Raw genomic sequence first — 17,149 nt, forward strand, 5'->3', positions numbered from 1 at the left:
TTTTCTGGACTGATCAACTGAAACATATATTGAGATTACTCAAATACATGTTGCCAATTCTGTACTTTTTCATAGAAGTTGGAGATTTTTGGTTTGTTTTTCTGTGTGCATTTATGGTTGTCTCTGTGTTTGTATATGTGGTATAAATTATAGTCTGTAAATCATCTCATTTATTGATCTATCATTTTTGCACCACAGATTACATAGTTCCTAGTGTCTGATGTCAAGTTTACTCTTTCTGTGTCATAATTTTCTGTAATATATTATCCCTCAGCTTTTTGTAAGACATTTCATATGCACAGTCTTGTTACTGGTAGCTCAAGAAAGTAAAGACAGACAATATTTTTCTCATATGATGATTCTAATGCCAGTAAATCCTTAGCAATGTGGCAGATAAAGATGATTTATTAAACAAACACATATTTATCTAAGGTTATAAAAAAAGTAAACACACCATGAAGAAACAGCTGCAAAATGGATAAAATATGGAACAAAATTCTTAAATGTATTAGAGAAAAGTATACATATCCTTCTAAATGGATGGGCTCCTGTTTCTTGATTTGCATAATCCAAAGCTAATCATTTATTTCTCAGTGTCATAGTGATTTTCCTATTCTTGAATTTTCTTTATTTGTTAGGCCCCTAGGAAAGTAATGGCTGTAATCCAATTAATAGTATTTTAAAGGATTTTTTTCTGTCCCAATTTTGAATGGGATGTTCTCACAGGAGGCTTCATTACTTATAAACTCTAAAATAGAATAGAAACCACATGATTGTAGAAATTAAAAGTACATCCAGTACATTAGTTTAAAAGTGTAATGGCTTGACTAAAGGCTACATAACTTGCTGCTCCTTCTAACTCTAGATTTTTTTTTCTCTCTTATTAAGGGTAGAAATGGTCTTTTTTCCTTTTTATTATTTAACTCTATTAAAACTTATCAGAATATAGGATAATTTATGCTAATCTTTTCTTTAAGGACATATATAACTTAACCATTATGGGAGGAAAGTTAATATAAAATCTCTATCTCTATCTCTGTCTCTCTCTTTCTCTTTCTTACACACACACACACACACACACACACACACACACACACACACGTTTTACTGTTAAAATTATGGATAATATTCTTGTTAAAAATCACCAAGATTTATCTCTTAAAACACAAATTAGAGGTGAATGGGAAAATTACCCAAATATGTAGAATCTAAGAAAAGGTACTAGGTCTCTGTAGATTAAAATTCACTGGTGGATCAATAAGAGAAAAAGGAAAAGTACCCTCTCATTGATATTTACAGGTTCAGGAATCGGTTTGAGGGTCACTATGAATAAGAACCAACTCGACAGAAGGGATTGAAGTTGACAATGCAGCAAGGATAAATTCAGAATATTATGCTCTGATGCCTTAGTGATAATGAGTTGCACTGTCAGCTCAAAGGTATGAGGTTCAAATTCACCAGTCCCTCAGTGAGAGTAAAAATGGGAACCTACTCTTGTACAATTTATAGACTTTGAAAACCCACTGGAGACTTAGCTATGAGTCAGTTCTGAATTGATGGCACATAATAATAACAAAAGCAACATGCTCTAATTACTAAAAACAGCAATGCAAATCACTATCTTCTAGATCACCTATGAAGCTCTGGTACTAAGAAGCTGTGCTGCAATTCAGAAAGCACTGCAGTTCAAGCCCACCGGCTGCTGCTCTTTGGGAGAAGGATGAGCAATCTCCTCCCTTGCAAGTAAGTGCCTCTGAAAACCCATCAGAGAGTCAGCTGTGGGTCAGTTCCAGCCCAATAGTTCACAAGAACAATAATTAAATAGAAAGGGATTAAACAGTATTGCATATAATTTTATCTGTGTATATGCACCTATATCAGTTATATAATGATATATTTTGCATAAAGTAATAATAGTTTATTCTGTTAAAAATTAGGGAGCTCTGGTGGCCTAATGACAAGAATCTGCACTGTAATCTTGAAGGAATGCAATTCGAGGTCACCAGCTGCTATGTGGGAGAAGGATGGACCATCTTCGCCTGTGCGATTAACTACCTCTGCAAACCCAATGGAGTGTTAAGATCTTTCCTTCCTTTGCTGAACCTCTACTTTTCTAAGCATTATGAAATTTTCCAAGGACTGGCTCTTCCTGACAATAATCTCAAAGTATGTGAAATGAAATCTCGCTACTCTTGCTTTTAAGGAGCACTCTGGCTGCAATTCTTGATTTGTTGTTCTTTTGGTAGTCTATGGTTTATGCAGTATTCTTTGCAAACACCACAGTACAAAAACATCTATTCTTCTTTAGGCTTCCTTATTCATTGTCCAAATTCTTCATTAATATGAAGCAAGTGGAAATATCATAAATTGGGTCAGGCTTTTTATGTAACATTACAACCAATATGAATTGATATGTGTGTGGAAATTGGTTGAAATATGTTCAAAAGAGCATGAAAAGAATAAAATGATATGGAAAGCAGCTCCTACAGTGATCAGGAAAGAATTTTAGCAAGGGTGTCTTAAAGTGAATATCATGTCTTCATTCAAATAGCTGTCTTAGTGATTTCCACAAGAAATGATTTTATATAGCTTAAGAGTTACAACTAAACTCACATTTCAACTCAGCATAACTAAAGCAACATGAGCAAACAGATTCTGAATACTTCTTGCCAAGGAGATTATAGGGAATTCAAGTTTTATATGTAACCAGAACATTCTCTGTAAATATGAATTTCAAGAATAAATAAATATTACAGATACCCTTTCACTTTTTCAGTTTTATATTATTTTTTCTTGTTAATATAATATTTATGGCTTATCCCCCCCTTCATTTTATGCAGGTATCTGTATTTTATTTTGCTGAAAAACATCAGTGATACAGTGTTTGCCAATTCAACATTTTCACATGTACATGAGTGACATGAATTGTATCAAATATTTAAAAATATTCCATAAGCAATTAAGAAAGCTCTGGTGGTCTAGTGTTAAGGAGCTTCACTGCCAAGCCAAAGGCACACTGAACGAATCCACAAGCTGCTCTAAAAAGGAAAAATAGGTAATCTCATTTCTTGTGATTTATTGTCTCATGACTTACTGGAGGGTAAGCTTAAGTCAGTTTTAAATTAATGGTACAAAACAACAACAAACAATAGCCATCGTTTACTTAGGTATTACTTTTCTGCATGTGTTGCTGTGGTGGTGGTTGTTAATGTCATCGAGTCGACTACAATTCAGAGTGACCCAGTGAACATCTCAGTATCTTAACTAGCTATCATCTCTCTGTGTGAACCAGCTATCATCATCTTCTTAGAATTAATGTTCCAAAAGATTCAGCTTATGAAATGGGACAATGGTGAGAGAAATTGGTGGTAACTTATGTGAGAGTTTTGTTTATTATTTTTTTCTGTTAATTTATTAGAAAATATACAAATTTTCCCACCAAAGTTATTATTGTTAAATTTAATGTAAAGGTGCAAATTTAAGGAGACTTATTTTACTATAAATTCCTCCTATCAGAGCTGATTAGAGACTGAAATTTACAGTTTTAGATATTCAGTTTCTGACCTGGACAGACAAGTCTTATAAAATATTATCAGAAATATCATCATTAATCATGTTTATGGATGCTTTATTCTCATAGCATTTCAGCATGGAGAACTTTAACTTTCTTTTGTATCTTATAGACAGCAATCATGAAACTTACAGGTTCCTAAAAATACTATAAGATTCCATTTATATATTATCTTGCAGTGGCACATCTTTTAAAAAATGAGTAAAGGAAAAAGTTATATAGATCTTAAGCCAACAAGGTTAACTATTTCACAGACATGTTGTAACTGCATGTAATATGCACATTGTGAGGGATATGTCTAATATCAATAAAGCTAATGACAATTACAGGAAAATCCAATATGTCACTATTATCATTCTTTTCAAGCAGTAAGAGCTGTGTAGGAATCCTTCTGTGAACCATAGAAATAATAAACGCTGAGCCCATTGGAACATAATCTCAATCAGCAAGATGCCACTGCTTTCCAGATTTCCTCATAGGGCCCTGCTTATTCCATGCCAAAACTAGCAGTGGATTTCTTCCTTCTAATCTCCCCTAATGCCTTATTCGATTATTGTCACTGCTCTCCGACCATGCACTGTCCCTTCAGACTCTCATTTTCCAACAGAGGAGATTGAGTGTTACTCAGGACGTCACCCAAGCTCAGCAGCCACTGTGTTTAATGGGGAAACACAGAGGCAAGGACGAGGAGTGCAACAGGATAACCTCAAAGTTTTGCAACATCAACTCCTCATCAACTAAATTACTGACAAATACCAAAAGACAATGAATATGAGGAGTTTGGAAGATCAGTCTAGTTGATTGGCAAAGGGAGCTGGTCATAGGAGGAAAGATTCCAAGACAAGAGTGACCTGGGCATTTTGTTCACTGAAGGATGGTGTCCTCTCTGCCTTGGTTCTACTTTATTTTGTGGTGAGTAAGATTTTATTTTTATTTCCATTTTCTTTTAGCTGGATCAAATCAAGAAAGAATCCAGGGCTGGTGGACTGTCTATGCAATGAGGGAAAACAGTATAGGTCATATTAAGTTAAGTATCTTTTGTAAGCCCAGTGTGAGAAACATTGACCTCTACTCACAGGCTAGATAATGCCCTGGGGAATCTTGAAGATGAAGGGAATCTTTTCTCAGAGAACATCAGCCGTATCCTGGACAATCTGCTGGAAGGCTATGATAATCGACTGCGGCCAGGATTTGGAGGTAGGAGATCTTTTTGCCGAGAAAACCCTCTGAATTAATCTCAGCCTTGATTATTACTCTTCCAAGACTCAGAGGAGTCAGACAGGAATCGGTTTAGCAGAATGGTGCAGAGGTGTTGGAGTGAACTCATGAGTATTTCCGTCTAAGTTCTTCCTCTACCTCAAGTGATGAATTCATTTAAGTTACTTGAACTTTGCAAGCCTGTTTCCCAACTGTAGTGAAGATGTATGGACAGTGCTTGCCACCTAGAATTTTGAGGATGTTTAATGAGATTTCTCCTTGTAAAGCCCTAGTATCTGATTTATTTATTCCGTCATTTTATGTTAGTCATATTGTCATTTTTATTATAACATCAAGCTAGTTCTCTTCTAGTCTCTAATGTCTCCTCATTTGGGCCAGAATACATTAAAAATTAGTCAAATGATTGATCTGAGTCTTCAGAGCTGAAAGTCTCTTGGGATTACATCATGAAGAGAGGCACATAGTTCTAACCTGAGAGGTGGTGTTTGCAGTGGATTTTTAAGTTAATGTCCCCATTACACTGTTGGTGATAATTGCATCCTTTGGCAATTTCAGGTGCTGTGACCGAAGTCAAAACAGATATATATGTGACCAGTTTTGGGCCCGTTTCAGATGTGGAGATGGTGAGTTAGCTCTCAGTTATGATGGTTTTTGCACTTAAGAAAAGAGAAATGGGTCCCAGAACTAGTGATAATGTACAATGTGATTAAGCTTGGCTCAGATTCAAGATGTGGTGCATATGCTCATGTTGGGACGATAGTACTATTAGAGCAGATTACTGACTTAATTGCTGCACATTTCACTAAGGACCTATCTTGTTTGGATGCTTTAATCTTGGGTACTCTTTAAGATTATGCCCTCTTTGGCAACCACATATCATCCACTAAATTCTTCTGTACCAACAACAAAAATCCTTCTTATTGGTGAAATCCTAACAAATTTATTGACGTTGAAAAAAATCTGCAGATTCTAGGTTATAAAAGCATGTTGAGAATGTTTATAAAATTTAAAGCACAACTGTCTTCTAGACGAAATGAATATCTGTGTCAGCATATTTCATTAAAAGGGCAAAAGGCTTTTGGAAAGGCTGATGCATTCCACCTTTCAAGTTGCGGATGGATCAGTAGGTGTTCTTGGAGCTCTGTTCCAGGTACAGATGGCTGCAGGATTCCTAAGATGGTATTTATAGTAAGTGGTAAATACAAACCTGAGCTGGTCTTCTAGAACAAAGTGTATCACAGTATTCTGTCACAGATTCCAGGTAGCATTTTTTTCCTCCCAACACTAAAATATAAGCATTAACACTAAATAAACTGAAGAACTCTCTAAAGAGTTATATTTTATTAGGAAAATGTAGTCCTAGATAGAGTTACTGAAGCCTTTTGCTTTTTAATTTGACAAGCCAAGAAAAAAAAAATTAAAACCAGAAAGAAATACAAGAGAAAAAAAAAGAATGATAACAGTATAAAGGAAAGGTAGAGGAAAGGAGTAAAACAAAGAATGGAGGATTAACAAAAAAGACAAAAAGCTTTATTCAAGAAGGAAAAAAGTCTCAAGATTTAAAAAGAGAATCAATGCAATCCATAGTACTAGATGTTTTTTGACATCATAGTTTTCTCTGTGTGGTGATTCACATATAGTAACCAAGCATTTTCTACTCTATTATTGGTCAGAAAGACTCATAAACTTTTACTTTTTGCATATATCTCCCTTTAAAACATATTTGTACAATAGAGATGTGTTATTGTCTGGATTATTAGATGGCAAAAAAGGTTACTAAAATGAAAAACATTTGTTGGAGAAAAAGATTTCATAAAGAAACATAAAGTAGGCAAAGTAATTATTTGTCATATTTTAATGTAAGTTGCTAATTATAATTAACTTTAAAAATTACCACTATCTTAAATCTTAATATTCCTAATGTTATTTTATTAAAGCTACAACTTAAAACTCACGTTTAAATTATGCTCTATTTAGAGTAATTAACATAGTGTTTGCCTTTATATGCTCTGAGAACAATGTAAAAGAATCTCAATGTGCCATTATCATTATAGTGTGTTTATTAAGTAAAGTTTGACTTTGTAACTTTATTGAATGATGGAGTGATGCAAGGAATCTTAGGAAGGGAAGCAAAATGCTAAGGAAAATTGGTAGACTGATGGGCACGAAGGCCGGTGAGGGGTTAGATTATACACTCTTAAATGTCTATTTCTTTTAAATTAAGAAAAGGAATTTAAATCAATAGCTGAATTAAAAAATGACTGAATAGATAAAGTGAGAATATTGAAGACAATCCAGGCAGAGTAGGATAATCTACTCATTTGAAGTACTCAATTATAGTGCAGAATACTACTGAATTTGTAAGCCTGGGGAAATATTAAATAACTGAAAGAATAGATTTCTTTCAAAGCTATTGTCACATAGAATACTTCATTTCTTAAGATTCAAGGCTAGATAGATGAGTTAATGAATGACTTATTCCTAGCAGATCCTCTCTCCAGGCTACAGGAAAACTTTCCCCCCCTTTCACAGGAGTATACAATGGATGTTTTCTTTCGCCAAACATGGACCGATGAGAGGTTGAAGTTTGGGGGACCAAGTGAGATTTTGAGCTTGAATAACTTGATGGTCAGTAAAATCTGGACACCGGATACATTTTTCAGGAATGGTAAAAAGTCAATTGCTCATAACATGACGACCCCTAATAGACTCTTCAGAATAATGCAGAATGGGACGATTCTTTATACCATGAGGTGAGGCTCTGCCAATTCCACTTCCTCTGCTCCAGGGAATTGTTATTACATTAACTCAGACTTTTTTGTTTTAATGTGCCCAGGCTGACCATTAATGCTGACTGTCCCATGAGGCTGGTGAACTTTCCAATGGACGGGCATGCTTGTCCACTAAAGTTTGGCAGCTGTAAGTCACACACACACACACACACACACACACACACACGTTCTGGGAGTCAAACAACATTTCAAAAGACAGAGTTATTACTGTAGTAGGAAGGTAGACTATGGGGCAGAAGTATTAATATGGCATAGGGAGTGTGATTTCATAAACATATTGAATTAATTAATTTTGTAAATATTTTATAAACACACTCTTGTCACCTAGTTTAAAGGAAAACATTTAGGCAAATGTCTTGCCCATATTTGTTTTCTATAGAAAGCCTTTGTGTTCTTTCAAAGGCTTGCTTTGAGAGAAAAATATTCACAGCAATGTTCAATTTGTTTCAAAAATTCAGATGCTTATCCGAAAAGTGAAATCATATATACATGGAAAAAGGGACCACTTTACTCAGTGGAAGTGCCAGAAGAATCTTCAAGTCTCCTTCAGTATGATCTGATTGGGCAAACAGTATCTAGTGAAACAATTAAATCGAACACAGGTATGACTTTACCCAATGTACAGCTATATTCCTAGAAAATAACACCACAGTATATTAAGTTATCTATTCTTATTCCTTTTGCATTGACTATATTAGCTAAGCTTGTTTTGATGTGACAGAGAACTTTGCTTAAAATTGATTTTGGAAGTAGGTACTCAGAAAAGTTTGTGGAATCTTGAAGTGAATTCTATTTGTATATGACAGAAAGAATGTCATTGGAAATAATGAACTGTGCCTCTTTGCTCTATCATTTGTTGATTAAGTAGTTTTGTCATACATTGAAGTATGCCTTTGTTTGTTTTCTCCCAGCTCACGCTAATTTAAAAACCTGCATGATTTATTTTCAGCTGCATTCTTTTGCACACTGTCAACAGCAATAATTCTGATACACATGTCTTCTAACAGGTGAATATGTAATAATGACAGTTTATTTCCACTTGCAAAGGAAGATGGGATACTTCATGATACAAATATATACTCCTTGCATTATGACAGTCATTCTTTCTCAAGTTTCTTTCTGGATTAATAAGGAGTCTGTCCCAGCAAGGACTGTCTTTGGTATGACTTGCAGTTTCTACTCTTGTTCCATTCATCCACCAACTCTCACTGCTTGGGTATTTTAGGAGAATAGTTAAGCTAGTGTGGTATTTGAATACACAAAAGAGACAGACTTAGCTCATTCAGATGCATGTATAATGTAAAATGACCTTCATTTTATCGCAAGTTATATGTTGAAGCAACAATAATTCTGGCTAATTCTGTACAACTTCCATGTATTTTATTTAAAAGACTTTTAAAATCTGTATATGTCTATTCATAAGAAAGGAAAAGCACACAGGTTAAAGAGATTATATATCCAAGAAACAAAAAGATGAGTGAGATTTCATTTAATTATATTGCCTTTTATTATGCTGGGCTCTATAAAACTGCCAACTTAATTGCCTAATGACGTATCACTCATCTTGTATGGCTCACTGGAAATATTTCACTCCACTTACTACGTTAAAGATCACTCCTAGTTTGGTTGAAAAAGATGAAAGAAGAGCTATTACAAAATAGTACCAGGAAACCTTTAAAACAATGGTTGTTGTTGAGATGGTAGTGTGCCCTCAAATCAGAACTGACTCCTAGTTGACCATTCAGCAGGTTTTCAGAGGCAGCCAATTCACAGGGGAGAAGAGTACTCATCTGTCTCTTGAGGAGTAGCTCATGCATTTTAACTGCACATCTTCTTACCAGTTGTTGTTGTTAGGTGCCATCAAGTCGTGTAAGACTCATATCAACCCTATGAACAGCCAACATGAAACTTGCCCTGTGACATCCTCATCATCTTTGAGACACAAGAGCTCAAGAGCTCATTGATGACAGCCTTACCTAAAAAATGAAAACTAGTTTTTTACTTAGCTTTCATGCTCACAAATTTAGAAGTTCAAAGAAAATTCCTGAATTAAACTTAAATATTGAGTGAATATTGGTTTTTATTTAAGCTGTTAGAATGGTTCTTTTAAAAAACAAACATAAAAGAGTAACTGTGAAAACGCATTAATGATCATCACTGCACAGTTTGCAATTCTAAATTAAATAAACTCCTCAAATTGTAATTTAGAAAACTTTTGACTGATAAGTAACAAAATTATTATTTCATCATTGCTGTTGTTAAGTGCTGTCAAGTACACTATAACGCATAACAATCCTCTGAAAAACAGATCTGAGCCTTGTGCTATCCTGCACATGACATCTGATACAGTCTCCAGCCTCTTGTGTTGACATTGTGTCAATCCATCTTGTTGATCTTACCATATTTTTCTGATCCTCTACCTTTCCCAGCATGCTCTCTTTTTCCAAGGACTGGCCGCTTCTAATAACATGCCCAAGGTATATTTGATTTAAAACCTGGCAAGAAATGTAAAAACAAAGCAAGCAAAAAATGTGACACAATTTTATGAAGCAGATAGACTTCTTAAATGTGATGTATGATATAATTAACTACCAAAATTTATTAAAAATATGAATATTTTTATTGCTTCTTATTCTTCTTATTGGACAAAACTCTTATCTTCATCAATAAGCAATACAATCTATTCACAGTTTAAAACTACAAGAAACAAATTCAATCGAAAAATTATTTTGAGAGCAACTGCCAACAAGTCACTGGACTAGCAATCGAAGGGAACAAAAATGTTATTATCTATGATGATAATCATGAGCGATGATAGTATAATAAAAGGATAACAAAATTATTTTTATAGTGATTATTCCTTTCATTAAGTGTGTTTTCATTTAATCTTATTAATAAGATTTCATATAGTTGACATTTCCTATTCATCTTTATTTTAGGAATTACTACCGTTTTGACCATGACCACTTTAAGCATTAGTGCCCGGCACTCCTTACCGAAGGTGTCCTATGCCACAGCCATGGATTGGTTCATAGCGGTTTGCTTTGCTTTTGTCTTCTCTGCTCTGATCGAGTTTGCAGCTGTTAACTACTTTACCAATCTTCAGACACAGAAGGCCCACAGGAAGGCACAGATTGCAGCTGCATCCCCAGTGACAATATCAAAAGCAACGGAACCCTTGGAAGCAGAAATTATTTTGGTAATTGTTTACTTTGTGGTATTATCTATCCTTGGTTTAAGTACAGACTACCCAAAAAAGATATCACAAACAACTAAACAGTCCAAAGTAATACTGGTTAAGCATAAGTTATATAACTCTCCAAGAACAAGGCCAACTTTTCCTTCAACTTCACAGGAAATAGCCAAGGAAAAGTCCTTCATTTATCTTTGCTCTAAAGTTTTGGCAGTCTCCTTTCATCATCCTCACTAGTACTGGCAGATTTCAGGCACCCAGAGGAGACTAGAAAATTCTTCTTAGGCTTTAGATGTTTCCTTTGAACAGTTTCACTTATATCAAGTAGAGAAGAAAAAAAAAAGTTCCTAATGAGGCTTTAAGAAAAAAAAAAAGACAGAAAAGACAAACCACAAATTCGTACAGAATGGTCTATTTTTAATGGAAACATGCTTGCTGTTTTAAAACACGAGGGCAAGATATTATATTAGTTTTTATGAACTTCAGGAAATAGTCCAAATATTTGATTCATATTAAAGAAATTCCATATTGAAATGCATATACAAATTGTATATGGATTAATGAGCCTTTACTCAGATGTGTATAATCAGTTAAAAATGTGCATGCACTTAAAATTGGATTTGCAGTATGTAAGCAGTAGAATGCAAAATAATTTAGATTAGAGATAAAGTCATAGTGTTAATAATTGAAGGTCTCTAAACATGCCCTCAAATTTCAATATAATTTATCAGTAAATAGTCACAACAGGTGAGGTATACATTCTTTTCTTTTAAAAAGGAGTTTATAATCCTAACTGATGACTCAACGGCACCTAACAACAAATTAGTGTTTAAATAGAAACTGTAAATAGTTCTTAGAAAAGGGATAAAACTTACTATGCACATAGAGGAATGAAAATACTTTGGTCATGAAATTCATGTGCTTGATTCCTAGTTTTTATTTGAAATTGTCATTTAAGTGGACATTTACAAAGCATTTCCGCCAATCATTAATGTATATTCTGTTCCCTAGTAACAATCACAGTTCACACAATGTCTGATCATCCATTCATTCCCTATTGTCTTCTCTTTTAACCATCCTAATTAACATTCCTTTTTTATCAATTAATTTTCTATTTTTTCCAACACTTTCCCTCCCTGGTAACCATATTAGATTGATTATCTCTGCATGTAAACCTTTCTCTAGCCTTTTGTAAGGCAAACCATTTTGGAAGTGGTTGCCACTCCTGTTTCTAATAGCTGGATCAAATAGTACTTCTATTTTTAAATTTTAAGGAAATACCATGCTGCTCCCTATGCTATGTATGTTCATTTGTTCCTTGTTCATCTCAATGTCTTCTTTGGTAAAGAGTTTTTACATATCTTCTTACCATTTTGTAATTCGGTTGCTTGTCTTTTTCTTGTCAAAGTGCTGGAGTTTTCTATAAATTTTATGTATGACCCCTTCTCATTCCCATATCTGATAAGGAGGTCATATTTTTTTATAGACTGGTTTTATCCTTTTAGAATAGTTTCTTAAAAGCACTTAAGGGTTTGATTTTTAGACAGCTTTCATTCATCCATTTTACAATGGTTGTGTATTTGGGCTATGCCATAGATTGTTGTTGTTAGGTGCTGTTGAGTCATCTATAATTCATAGTGACCTTAAGGATGATCACTCTGAATGTTGCCCTGTCTTGAGTCAGCCTCACTGTCTCTGACACACCTGACCCCATTACCATAGTCAATATGCCAATCCATCTCATCCAGTTCCTTTCTTATGTTGACCCTCTACACTTCCAAGCATGACTTCTTGATGAAGGACTGACCCATCTTGACAACTTGCTCAAAGTGGGATAGAGAGTTTCAAAATTCCTTCCTTCAAGAAGCACTCTGGAGATGTCCTCGACAGCAGATTTTCCCACTATACCTTGTGTTTGTTTGATTTTTAATTCTTTGCAGCTGTTCTAAAAGGTGTTGATTGTGAATTCAAGCAGATGAAATCGTTAATAACCTGAATCTTTTCTCCATCTAATAAGATGTTTCTTATTGGTCCAGTGGTGAGGATTCGTGTCTTGTTGATGTTGAGATGCAATCCATTTTGTCCTTGAACTCCTACGGCAAAAGCTGCAAACGATCCTCACTTTTGGCAAGGTTGGTTGTATCATCAATATAATGCAAGTGGTTTACGAGTCTTTCTCTACTCCAAGTACTACGTTCTTCTTGATAAAGTCTCTCCTTCCAAATTATCTGTTCAGCATAAATAGTGAAAAGATATAAGAATGGGAATCCCAGAACATTTGATTGTGCTTATGCGAAACCTATACTTGAACCAAGAAGCAGTTGTTTGAACAGAGCAAGGAGACACTGCAACTGCATGGTTCAAAATCAGGAAAGGTGTTTGCAAGGTATGTATTCTGTCTCCATACCTTTTCAATCTGTATGCAGAACAGCAGAACAGATCATCCAAGATGCTGGGCTGAATGTAAGAGGAATGTGGCATTAGGATTGTAGGAAGATTCATCATCAACCTGTGTAATACAGATGACACAACCCTGCTTGCTGAAACTGAGGGGGACATGAAGAACTTGTGGCAGAAGGACAAGGACTGAATCCTTCAATATGGACTGAAGTACAACATCAAGAAAACAAAGATTCTCACCACTGGGCCAATTGGCAGCATTATTATGGATGGTGAAGAGATTAAGCTTGTCAACAATTTTAATTTGCTTGGTTCCACAATCAACACTCTTGGTACCAGCAGCCAGAAAATCAAGAGACAAATTTCACTGGAGAAATTAGCTATCAGGGACCTCTCCAGAGAAATGGCGTTAGTATGGAGACTAAGGTGTGCCTGATCTGGGCCATAGTCTTCACAGTTGTGTGCTATGCATCAGAAAGATGGTCAGTAACTAGAAATGATAGAAAGAATTGATGCCTTTGAGCTGTGATGTTGGAGAAGAGTGTTGAATATATCATGGACTGCTAGGAGAGTAAACAGGTTTGTTCTGGAGAGGGTGAAACTGGGCTGTTTTTTGGAGGCAAGGATTCTGAAGCCTCATTTGATATACTTTGGGCATGTTGCAAGCAGGGACCAGTCATTGGAGAGGGACCTCATATTTGGGGCACAAGGCAGGAAGACAATGAGATGGATTGATTCAGTGATTGGAGTAATTGGAGTGAGTGTGTCTGAGACAGTGATGTTGGTACAGGATAGAGCAGAGTTTAGGGCTCTTATACATAGGGTCTCTATGAATTCCAAACAACTTGATGGCACATAACAACAATATGGAGAAAGGATGTATCCCTGATACACTATTCAAACAAAACTTTGTCTAGGTAAAATTTGTATGAGTATAATCATGTGTTCTGGGATTTCCGTTCTTCTCAATATTAGCCACACTTTATTATGATCCACACAGTCATATGTCTTTCCGTAGTCGATAAAACACAAGTAGAGTTCCTTTTGGTACTCTCTACTTTCAACCAAGAGCCATCTGACATTAACAGTGGTGGCACGGTCTTTTCTAAACACAGCTTCATTTCTGGACATTCTTCATCGTTGTATGGTTCTAGTAGATTTTGGATAATCATCAAAGATTTTGTTTCATGTGATATTAATGCTTCAATAATTTCCACATTCTGTTGGATCACCTTTTTAAGACTGGAATAAATATGGCTCTCTCCCCCTCAGCTGGTCAGGTGATTGTCTTTCAGATCTGTTGTCACAATCAGGTGAGAACATCCAGGTTCTCATATGTTTGTTGAAGTGTGTCAAATTGTATTCCATCAATTCCTGGGGTCTTGGGTGGTTTTTTTACCAATTTCTTCAGAGAAAAATTAACTTATTTTATTACCATGGCTTCTAGATCATATGCTACTTCTTGAAAGGATTTGGTATCAGCCAATTTTGTTCCTGTTCTTTTCTCTTATGATTTTTTATAGTGTTGGGTTTTGTTTGTTTGTTGGTTTGTTTTGCCCTTAGATCATTGATCCTCCTTGAGTTAGTTTTAGTAGATGATGTGAGATATGAATCTTGTTTCAGTTTTCTTCAGTGAGATATCCAGTTTTGTCAAAACCATGTGCTAAAGAGACTTTCTTTTCCCTACTTAATGAGTTTTATCTTCTTGTCAAAATTCAGTTAATTGTATGTGACAAAATTGATTTCAAGATACTCAATTTTATTGCTTAAATTTAAAAATTCATTTTAATTTAAATTTATCCTTTTGAAAAACAAATAAATTGGAAAAAATTTATCATTTCTCTAGGAAGTCTAGTAAGGGTATTGACATAATAAATTAAAAAACATAGTAATTTTTAAAAATAACATCATTTGTATTCATAATTCAACACTTTGTGAGCTTGAATGGCCCAGTGGTAAGAATCTGAACTGCAGTTCCAAAGGTTCCTGGCTTAAATCCACTAAGAAAAATGGGAACTGCCTAAGAAAACCCACTGGAGATTCAGCTATGCATTGGTTCCCAATTGATGATAAACAACAGAAATATATACTTTTATGTTAATTAGTAACATGTAATTTTAGTTATTTAAGTATAAATAAACACTATATCATTGTCCTTAAATTAAAAAAACAAAACAAAACAAAAAACAACACAAGTACCTTTCCTTTGAGTTTACTCTAACTCATAGGGATATTTTATTTGGTTTCTAAGTTTGCAAATATTAATTAGAGAAGGTTTTTTGTCTTCCTTCAGGTGAGAAGCTGGTGAATTTGAACCACCATCTTTTATTGCATCTTTCTCTCTTGGAACCAGTAGTGAACTCTGGTTGTAGTGGTGCATGACCTTTTGGTTAGAAGAGTACCATGCTTTGGATTATACCACTAAGATTCCTCTCTTTTAAACTGCTAATTTTGTGGTGTTTGGTTTTCTGTTTTTGTTTTTCTTTTCTTTTTCTTTTGAGAGGTGTCTTTGAGTCAACTGTAACTTATTTTGACACTATAAACAGTTCTGAACCTTCACCTCTCTCGTACCATCCTCCCAATCCTGCTGTTTGTGACTGTCACTATGTCAATCCATGTTGTTGAGGGTCTTCCTTTTTCTCTGACATTCTGTCTTTCCCAACATGATGTCTTTTTTCTGAGGACTTAGCCTTTCTGAAAACATATCCAAAATATGTGAAGCAAATTTCACTATTCTTACCTCTATAGAACCCCCTTGTTCATTTTCTCAAAGACAGATTTGTTTGTCTTTTGGCAGTCTGTGGTACATTAACTGCACTTTGCCTACATCCCTGTCCAAAAGTATCAATTCTTCCTTGATCTTTCTTGTTCATTGTCGAACTTTCAGATGCATATGAAGCACTGGAAATATCATGACCCTTTGAGCCTTAAACTTATATCCCTTCCCTTTAGCACGGTGGAGAGGTGCTTGACAGTAGATTTCTCAAATACAACACACCTTTTGATTTCTTGATTGACATTACCAGATTCAGATTACATTTGTCCTCAGTAAAAATAAACAAAAATACCATACTAGTGAGCTTATTTTATTTGTATTTCTTCTTATTTTGATTTGAGTCAAACTATGTAAAACAAAATTATTTCTCATTAATTTTGTTTTGTGATACTGATTAAAATATGACCCAACCATAGCAGTCCCACTTTTCACATATGATTCTAGTTTCCCTTTTATTCTACTCATTCTTACTTTTTTGATGTCTATTCCCTGGCAAATCATACTCTTTTTATTGTGTATGGATAATAATACAAGGGATGAGTATCTCCCTAGTGTTATTGTTCACCTACAGACCTGTTTTGTTTTTTCTTTCTTCCATTTATAATTTGTTAAAAATGTGAAATGGTTCATAAATTTGTGTGTCATCCTTACATAGAGGTCATGCTAATTTTCTCTGTATCATTTCAATTTTAGTATATGTACTGCTGAAATGAGCACTTTAATTTTGTATTGTTTTTTGTTCATTTTGGTTGTGGGTTTTTTTGGTTTGTTTGTTTTGGGGTTTGTTTGTGGTTTTTGTTTTGTGGTTGTTTTTTTTTTTTTTTAATTGTGTCACAAGGGTGAGTTAATTCCAGGTTTGAAAGAAAACCAGAGTCTTGTTACACCAGTCTCAATCAGACAAATGATCATAGACTAGTCCTATCAATATCTATGAAATCAGTAATCTGGGCCCTTTTTGTATTTTTGCTGTTTGTTCCACCATTTTTGCCTACTGACTCCAAGATACATTACTGTGACCCCTATTATAGTAGTAAGAGGCAATAACTAGGCATCAACTAGTTTATCTGTTCCCAGGATTGTTGAGGTTGAGGTTCATGTAATCCATTTATTCTTTTGACTAATTATGTCAAGAAGACAAAAATTCTCACCACTGGACCAATCGGTAGCAACAGGATGGATGGCAAAGAGATTGAGATTGT

At 34.8% G+C, this 17,149-nt stretch overlaps 1 protein-coding gene across 1 annotated transcript in view; it reads left to right on the forward strand.

Moving 5' to 3' along the window:
* The first annotated feature begins 4,414 nt into the window (after positions 1-4,414).
* GABRA6 (gamma-aminobutyric acid (GABA) A receptor, alpha 6) overlaps positions 4,415-17,149 on the forward strand; it is a 26,318-nt gene continuing 13,583 nt past the window's right edge. Inside the window, exons 1-8 of the mRNA XM_006897045.1 lie at positions 4,415-4,483; positions 4,650-4,768; positions 5,345-5,412; positions 7,322-7,542; positions 7,626-7,708; positions 8,040-8,183; positions 8,589-8,741; positions 10,521-10,780. Of these exons, the coding sequence (XP_006897107.1) occupies positions 4,446-4,483; positions 4,650-4,768; positions 5,345-5,412; positions 7,322-7,542; positions 7,626-7,708; positions 8,040-8,183; positions 8,589-8,741; positions 10,521-10,780 (1,086 nt within the window). The 5' untranslated portion in view covers positions 4,415-4,445. The remainder of the gene's footprint in view (positions 4,484-4,649; positions 4,769-5,344; positions 5,413-7,321; positions 7,543-7,625; positions 7,709-8,039; positions 8,184-8,588; positions 8,742-10,520; positions 10,781-17,149) is intronic.

This window comes from Elephantulus edwardii, unplaced genomic scaffold, assembly GCF_000299155.1.
Source record: "Elephantulus edwardii isolate Elephantulus edwardi_28Jun2011 unplaced genomic scaffold, EleEdw1.0 scaffold00197, whole genome shotgun sequence".
In the NCBI taxonomy this organism is placed as follows: domain Eukaryota; kingdom Metazoa; phylum Chordata; class Mammalia; order Macroscelidea; family Macroscelididae; genus Elephantulus; species Elephantulus edwardii.